This window comes from Cyprinodon variegatus, unplaced genomic scaffold (assembly GCF_000732505.1).
Source record: "Cyprinodon variegatus isolate N-32 unplaced genomic scaffold, C_variegatus-1.0 Scaffold0, whole genome shotgun sequence".
NCBI lineage: Eukaryota > Metazoa > Chordata > Actinopteri > Cyprinodontiformes > Cyprinodontidae > Cyprinodon > Cyprinodon variegatus.
The window spans coordinates 2,485,158-2,493,684 of record NW_015150453.1 but is presented as its reverse complement, the minus strand read 5'-3'; the positions used below and the strand labels follow the sequence as shown (position 1 = coordinate 2,493,684).

Below are 8,527 nucleotides of genomic sequence, written 5' to 3'. Positions count from 1 at the left end.
TTCAGTTTAACTTCCGCCTAGGCTCCATTTGATAAAGTCAGCTGTGTGCGGTGCAAATGCGGACTAAATGTTTTTGCCTTTAAATTGCCCAACAACATTCTTGAGGGTTATTTGATTACTTATTAAATGTATGTATGAAATAATAAATTAATGAGTGTCTCTTTTTTTAACTCCACAGAAAATTAAGAAATTAATATGGACATTTTTTTGTTAATTTAATTAAACTTCTCAAAATAAGGGAAGTTGGCAGTATAGATAAGAAAAAAACTGTGTGGGGAAAATGTGTAATTCTCACAAATAGTATTTTTATTGCAATGTTTATTAATAACAATGCCAATGCTTTGTGACCTATGTTTGACTTGTGGGCATAAATAATAAAACAGGTATATTTAAAAAGAAAAAATCTACATTTGCATAGTAGATACAGAAAGTGCAAAAAGGTGGAGAATAAAATCTAGAAATACAATTATTTAGATCAGGGGTCTTCAACGTTTTCCAGGCCAAGGATCCCCAAACTGATGGCGAGATGGAGCGGGGACTCCCAAATTATATATATTGTATGAAATTGTGTTGTATCAAACTGGTCCTATTGTCGCTCTATTACAGACGGTAATTTAAGTAATTTAAAGTAATTTGGGATTAATAAAGTACTTCTGTTTCTGAATTCTAATTGATGGAACGGGTGTTGTGAATGAAAAGGTGCCCAGCTTGAAAGAGCTCCTGTGTGTCGCTTTCATTGATGACTGAAAGACATCTTCTGCCTCCATTTATCTGTTTACTACAGTGTGCTGAATTCATGTTAATGTGTATTTAAAGACTTTTCAATTAGTGGAAATAACTGCAGGGGGAATATAAAAAAAACTTTCGCGACCCCATGCAGTACCTCCGTGGACCCCTAGGGGTCGCGGACCCCCTGTTGAAGACCTCCTATTTATATTATTCACTCATAAGACTCCTATTCATTTTATTGAACGATTTAAAGGCAGTCCCCCACGCCCCACCCCCTTCCTTCATGAACCTTTTCACTATGAATGGGTAAAAACCTCTGAATCAGACAAGAAAATAAACTTTACAAATGTTTGCAGGTATCATGTTAAGCACTAATTTTATGTCATAAAGCTTTTCGGAAAACATGTGACGCAACTAATTCTATTTTTTGTAATCATGTAATTATTGTGTAATAATCCACCCAGCTGTATTTTTAGATCATAACAGTAAAAAAAAAAAAAACACAGCAGCGCCTTTAGGACTTACATCTGATGGTGTGGAAAGAAGATTTTGGCCTCTTCTCGAAGCTCTCTCCTAGCTTCAAAACATGCTCTTCTTTATCCAGCAGCGGATTCGTACTCCCATTCATGGTCGAGTTTGGTTTAAATAAGTAAAAAACTTACATTTGCGTTAAATATTTCGAGGCGCCGGGTTAGGTCTGGCTACTTTAGCAAGGTTGAACAGAGAATCCAAATAAAGAAAAAGTTAGCCTGCGGATGCTAACAATTAGCAAAACAACAGCTCACTTCCTGTTTTGGGTCGAGTCTAAATTTAGTACGAAAGTTGCTTTTTGGAATTTTTTATTGATTAACGTGATTAAAGGCTTAATAATTGCACGATTTTATGTAATATTATTGTTTTCTTTTATATATTTTTATTTTTTTAATAGTGAGACGGAAGTATCGTTACGTTTTGACGTCACGGGTGAGAGATAAAATAACAAACAAGATGGCGCCCAACAGTGAAAATTAGAAATCCAGCACAGTCTATTTAGATTATTATAGGGATGACATTAATGTTTGGTTATGTTGGGTTCAACTTCCAGCACATGAAGGTGTAAAAGACAATGAAAAAGCAGATACATTAGCAAAAGGGGCTTTAGAGGGAATAATAATGATTACAATTCCTTTTGGTAAAGGGGAAGTTAAATCACTTATTAAGAGTAAAGAAATGGCAATATTGCAAAAGAGGTGGAATAAAAATAAGAAAGGAATAGGATTATATAAGGTAAAAAATAAATCAGTATTTAATAGAATCATTAATGAGAGAAACAGAAGGGAAAGGGTAATAATGGTACCCATTTAAATGACAATTTATATTTAATAGGGAGGAAAAATAATGATAAATGTGAAGGATGTGGAGAAAAAGAAAATGTAGAACACGTACTAATCAACTGTAAAACTTATGAACATGAAAGGGAGAAATTGAGAAGAATGGTTTGAAGGACACGTAAAGAATGGAGTCTGAAATCAATATTGGGAAATGAAGGACATATAAAGGATATTCACTGATTAAGGAAATCGTTATTTATTTATCTACATAATACAAAATAAAAAAATATATAATTTGATATATAGTAATGTTGCTACAAACTCATGTACAGTAGGTGGCAGTATGCACCTTAAAGTTGCTTACAGTACGATCCGCCATAATAGAAAAGAAGAAGAAGAACAGCAGCGGCCGCAGCAGCAGAAGAAGAAGAAGAACAGCGGAATAATGTAGCTATTAGTATTTGTTGTTTTATGTGTAGAATGTTAGTTTTTTTAATTTAAATTAAAATATAGAGAGCCAACCAAGTTGCTCTGTATAATGTCACTGACAGCAACTGATAAGAATGAAGTTGAATCTTCAGAAACTTTATCAGCGGCTTCCAAAGATGAAGCATTTCCATCTGGACACACAAGTTCCACAGCCAGACATTTATCTCAGGAGGAGCTGGACAGACTGAACAACGAGCGAGCTTTGGTGTCCGACTTCAAACAGATGAAACTGGAAAAAGAAGCTCAAAAAAACTGGGACTTGTTTTACAAAAGAAATACGACGAATTTCTTCAAAGACAGACACTGGACCACGAGGGAGTTTGAGGAGCTTAGAGCATGTAGAGAGGTGAGCAGACAGATTATTCTGTAAAAGTACAACACTTTTACATTTCTGAAGGCTATGGGAGAGTAAAGTTACAAGGAAACTAAAGGATGAAAATGTTACTACACTGCGAACAATAGAAATCTAACTAAGTCATTGTTTTTATTAAAATAAGTGCATTTTTTTCTTGAATTGAGGACACTTTGCCAATGGAACAAGACATTTTACATTTAGAATGAGAAAAAAAGACATTTCATTGTCTTATTTCAAGTGCTTATTATCTAATTATCTTACTTAAGAGTAACAATACTCATTCTATTGGAAAAACTATGTATTTACCTACTCAAATTAAGGGTAAATACACTTAGATTTAGACATTTATACTTATTTCTAGATAGTTTTTGCAGTTTACAGACTTAAAAACAGCAATCTTTCTAGTTCAAAGGGATTAAATTGGATCCAATTAATCAAGTAAATAAAATATTTTTGTTCACCTGACCAAAAGGTCAGAAATTATGAAACACTTAGAGCGATGTTGACATAATGTCAAGGTGTGAAGCAGAGGCGTAGCCAGAACATTTTAATAGGGATGGCCAAACCTATGTAAACTGAGGGGTGGCCGAAAGCGGATAAGCGCCAGAACCTCAGGGTCCATCTACACAGCACAAAATCCATATTTGCTAAATAAAGACAAACTATACTTTACTACAGCCTTTTAATTACAAATAGATGCATATATTTAAACATCCATGCTGTCTAAAAGGTATAGTGGAAAATTAAAATGTTTAATAAGTTTAAACATTCCTCTTGATAGTATTACTGCTGCCACCGTCTGTATTAGAGGGCGAAAAAAATGGTGGGGCGACAGGGGGGCACAGAGGTGGTCAATGATTGACTAAGGGTGGCCATGGTCACCTCTGGCCCCCCGTCTAGCTCCGCTCCTGGTGTGAAGACATCAGCAATAAACCTACTAGAGGCAAATTATGTTGCTTGTTAATTGGAGAAACATTTTAGACTTCTGCCTCCAAAAGAAGCAGATGTCTGAAATTAACTGACCAAAAAAAGGGGCGAGGCTCCAATGTTGAATGTTTCATATTTAAATGTTATTTTTCATGTCAGGACATCATAAAATGATGAAGCTAGGGGTTTGGAGGACTTTAATTTCCACTTAAGAATGGCATATGTTTCATATGTTTGCATATGTTTCCAAATGAAGCTGTAAAATAAATCAGACTTCTGGAATAGGACAGGTGAGAGCAAGATAAACTTTTGTTTGACAGAGGTTTGTGTATTTTTTTCTGTTTTTTTTTTTACAGTTTGAGTCCCAGAAGCTGGTTCTCCTGGAGGCTGGCTGTGGAGTAGGAAACTGCATCTTCCCTCTATTAGAGGAAGACCTGAACATCTTTGTTTATGCATGTGATTTCTCACCCCGCGCTGTTGAGTTTGTGAAAGTAAGATTTCAACCTGTTTGTCTTTGTTGTTTACAGACGCTTAAGATATTTAGCCATTCTTTAATGCAAAGTTTGCAAAAATTGACAGAAGTGTTTGAAAGAAGTCAGGCTTTCTGTTGTGGTTCGTGTCTTTCTAACAGAAATTATAACAAAGGAACAATATAATTATTACAACCAGTAGTCTTAGTGGTTGTGATCAGTGAAAGTTTTGTTCTGTTTTGTTGAGACAGAAAAATCCTCTCTTCCGGCCTGAGCGCTGCTGTGCCTTCCAGTGTGATTTAACAAAAGACGATCTGACAGAAAATGTTCCAGAGGGCAGCGTGGACGTCGTCACTCTCATCTTTGTCCTGTCGGCTGTCCATCCTGATAAGATGAAGCTGGCATTGCAGAACATTGGCATGGTAAGAGCAGAGATGGCAAAACGAGCGTTGTTTTTGGTTACTCTGGAAACATTTTAGTTGCTCAGAAAACTGCACAATGCTTTCATGTCTCACAATTACTACAAGAAAGGTTTATGGGTCTCATATAATTGAATATGCATGCAAAAGGAACAATTAGTGCTTGGAAGAACTGTGCACCTAATGCTGTGGCCTCTGCTCTCATCAGCCCCTCACAAACACTGAATTGCTTTATATGGTTATATGACATGCAGGGAAACTACAGATACTTCTTCCATTAAGCATCAATATACAAACAATAGTTTAATAAGATGAAAAAGAAAAAAAAAACACAGCACTAGAGATCATAAAATATATGTTAGTTACTATATTAATAACTGCATCATAAAATAGCAGGGCAGTAAAAGGGTCACACAGATATAGAGTAAAAAGTGTATAAATAACAAAATTAAGTGGAAAAATGTTACAAATGCTGCACAGAAAGAGCAAATATATTTTTTGAATATAAATACTGCATAGTCAACAATAAAGAATAAATAACCAACATATGCCACCGTTGTAACAGTTAAGTGGATATGAGAAATAGCAGCAACAGCAGAGATGTGCAATGACAGCAGCATGTTATTCAACATCAGCAGCAACATTTTACAGAGTGGAGAAAAAAAATATATGTTTGGCCTTTATCCCCCTACAGGTCCTACCTGAAGGGATCAGTCTGAACTGATATTAAGCTAGAAGCAGGAGTCTTTACAGATGTTTGTAGCTCTTCTGGTGCATGTGGTATTCTCCTCCAGGGAGGGTGGAGTTTGCTAATTAGCAGATCCCTGCTGCATTCAATTTCACTCAGACATCTTCTGTTTACACCTTTAGACACAGTTCAGATGACTTATGTGTTCTCTTTCCACAGTGTGACTAAATGCATGCATATTTTCCCATGTGATTGTTTTCTTTAATAATGTAATGATTGTCAATTTATAACATTTCCGTTTTAGTTTAATTTACATATACTATTTCAGCCTTTTTTTGAAGCATTGGATTTCTGGTGGGAACCTCTGTGTGTTTTCTGACTTTCATGCATTGGAGCTGTCTAAAATGCCCTTAATCTCCGCATCAGGTACTGAAGCCTGGCGGTGTCGTCCTGTTCAGGGACTATGGCCTGTATGATCACGCTATGCTCCGCTTTAAATCTGGCAGCAAGCTGGGGGACAACTTCTACGTTCGCCAGGATGGAACAAGGTCCTACTTCTTTTCTAAAGGTCAGTAAAGTTCATTTCTTGCATTCTGTTCAGCACCAAATTAAAATAAAGCATATTGAATACTTGTGTTTTTTTAGTTTAATGAATTTAACCCGATGCCTGTTATGTTGATGTCATTGGGATTATTCCCCAGTTTCATTCTTTTTTCTTTAACTATTGATGAGTTTTAGTGAAATTGAATCCATTAAAATATAATGGTCCATCAAACGTATAAACTAAGAGCTCCTTTTGGATTGTTATGGATTGTGATTGTTATATTTTGCAGCTCTATTGTTGATTAATAGTCACAATATGAACCTGGAGACAGAAATGTATGAAAACCAGAGAGCCTCAAAAGTCTAAAAAAGTTTGAATTTTTATTTTACTTTTTTTTATCTTTATAAGTAGTAAAAAAAAGAGAAGCAGGTATGTAATATTTTATTTCCTTAGTAACAGACAGACTCTGCTGGAATGTATTTTTTATTTCAATGCAGAACATGTATCTAAATTATGATATATTAAAGTGGCTGTGATTGTAAAACAGATTTTCTAATCCATCAGAAATATCACATACCTCAATATTGTTTTATTAAAGTCTCCCTCTGTCTCGTCTGTGTTCAGAGTTCCTGGCTGAGCTGTTTGAGGAGGCCGGCTTCCAGTCTGTGATTAATGAATATGTCCTGAGAGAGACGGTCAACAAGAAAGAAGGACTATGTGTTCCTAGAGTTTTCCTTCAGAGCAAGTTTATCAAACCACCACATTTCTAAAGCGATCTGGGACTGTTATCTCTCTTCTTAAAAGGAGAGAGCAAAGATGAGTGCTGAAAGTAAAACAATGAATGTCTGCTGAGCAAAACTGGGAATTAAAATCACTGACTCGGGTTGTTTTATGCTCCAACTTCAGTGTTTAAATTCTTTTTCCAGCTCATTGTTCATGAAGAGCATGGGAATTTTTTTTTAAATATTCTGTTTGTTTTCTATCATTTTGTCATTTTTTTTCTATCTCTGCCATTTATCTTATCAAAATAAAACGTAAAACCAGATTAAGTAGTTTCAGATTAGTCCTTTCTAATGGTCTCAGTATTTTATCATTGGTCAAAAATAATGTAACTTAAACAAATATAGAATTACATTGTCTATAATTTGTTTTTTTTATGGAACAATCACTGCAATGTCAGCTGGTTGCTATGCACCTTCATATTCATCAAAACCTGATGGAATCTTTGACAAAAATCTTGATTTATATGTTAATAAAATGCTAGATTGCCGTGAAACGTTTACATTTGTAATGGCACATTCTGGCCAGAAGAGTGTGCTGTTATTATGCGAAAGAATTAAATATAAAATTTTAAGTGTGGTCTGTCAGATTCTAGAAATAAAAACGCCTTTCTATATCTGCATTTCTACATATAATTTGCTTCAGTTTAACTGTGGCTTCATTCCAAAGAAGCATTTATTGACCTTCTCTGCCTTTGACTGAAACATTGAGGTAACAAACGTCACACTGAAGGAGCTTCATCCTAAAAAACAAAATGGAAATAAGATTTTATAATAAAAACACACTTTTATTCCAATTTCTCATCAAGTGGGAATGCTTATGCATTCCCACTTATTCTTTTTAACTCTCATTCTAGGTAATGTTTTTACTGATTTTACAGCAAAAAAAGACTGGCCAGTATACTTTCATGGAAGGACAACGGTTAAAAGTCATTTGTTGAAATGAGCTTCATTTTTCTCTTTCTATGTTTATGCATTTAGCAGACGCTTTTATCCAAAGCAGTCGTCCATAAAGAAAAAAAAACAACTGTTAAAATGCATTTTTTGGTGTTTATTTAGATGTTTCTCACTCTGAAGTTCTAAGAAGGGCAGCCGGATGAAGCAGTGTGGGGTCTCAGTAAAGCATTTCCATGATGATAAAATGTGGTTTCCTGTTCAGGAGCTCTGCTGTGAGGTTTCCAGTGCCACCTAACACAATGTTTTTTTTCTTTGACCAACTACTTTTAAGCAAGAACATCAATGTATAGCAGTTTTTAAAACGCAATTTGAACCACTCAGGTAACATCTCACATGGAAATTAAATGTTTTCTTCCTCTTGGATTCTTTTTTTTGTTTGTTTTTTGGAAACAAACAACTTAAGCAATTAAGAGTTTAAATGAACGCAAGTAAAGAAGGCTGAAGGAAGTAATGATGCATTCTTTCTTGTTCCTTACCTGCTTAAACCCCTTCAGAAAGCAATGGGGAAACTGACTTGTTTACCCTGGAGACGTAACATAAAAGCGCTGCTAATTTTCTGCACTATATATGCTGTTCTTTGGTCTTTGTGAGGAAAAAATTGAAAAATTACATATTCACCAGCACATTATATCTGTACACCTCAGCACATGAACAAAAACAAGAAAATTTTCTAGATATGATCATGCTGACCACCTAATTTAATCTGCTGTTTACATTTTGCACAAATCTTTCCTGAGATATTAACCTCTGATTAGATTATATTGAGCAAAAACTTAAATATTTGTATCATTTTTCAAATAGGCTTTAGAACAGTTAGAATATTCTGTAAAAGGACACGTAGCAAAGTGTCCTGCTTTGCA

General features: G+C 35.0%; 2 protein-coding genes across 2 annotated transcripts in view; one reads left to right on the top strand and one right to left on the bottom strand.

Moving 5' to 3' along the window:
- The window catches only part of eaf1 (ELL associated factor 1), a 4,489-nt gene extending 2,986 nt beyond the window's left edge, over positions 1–1,503 (bottom strand). The window contains exon 1 of the mRNA XM_015380600.1: positions 1,255–1,503. Coding sequence (XP_015236086.1) covers positions 1,255–1,357 — 103 coding nt within the window. The 5' untranslated portion in view covers positions 1,358–1,503. The remainder of the gene's footprint in view (positions 1–1,254) is intronic.
- A 935-nt stretch (positions 1,504–2,438) lies between these two features.
- Positions 2,439–7,466, top strand: mettl6 (methyltransferase like 6). Its single transcript, XM_015379365.1, has 5 exons — positions 2,439–2,874; positions 4,167–4,301; positions 4,532–4,702; positions 5,814–5,955; positions 6,556–7,466. The coding sequence occupies exons 1-5, from the start codon at positions 2,578–2,580 to the stop codon at positions 6,699–6,701; spliced, it is 891 nt and encodes a 296-aa protein (XP_015234851.1). The 5' UTR covers positions 2,439–2,577; the 3' UTR covers positions 6,702–7,466.
- The last annotated feature ends 1,061 nt before the right edge of the window (positions 7,467–8,527 follow it).

Excerpts from the sequence above, each read along its gene's own strand:
- mettl6 (XM_015379365.1), top strand. The coding sequence starts at position 2,578 with ATGTCACTGACAGCAACTGATAAGAATGAAGTTGAATCTTCAGAAACT. Across the intron at positions 2,875-4,166 it reads AGCTTAGAGCATGTAGAGAG|TTTGAGTCCCAGAAGCTGGT; the intron begins GTGAGCAGACAG and ends TTTTTTTTACAG. Across the intron at positions 5,956-6,555 it reads GTCCTACTTCTTTTCTAAAG|AGTTCCTGGCTGAGCTGTTT; the intron begins GTCAGTAAAGTT and ends GTCTGTGTTCAG.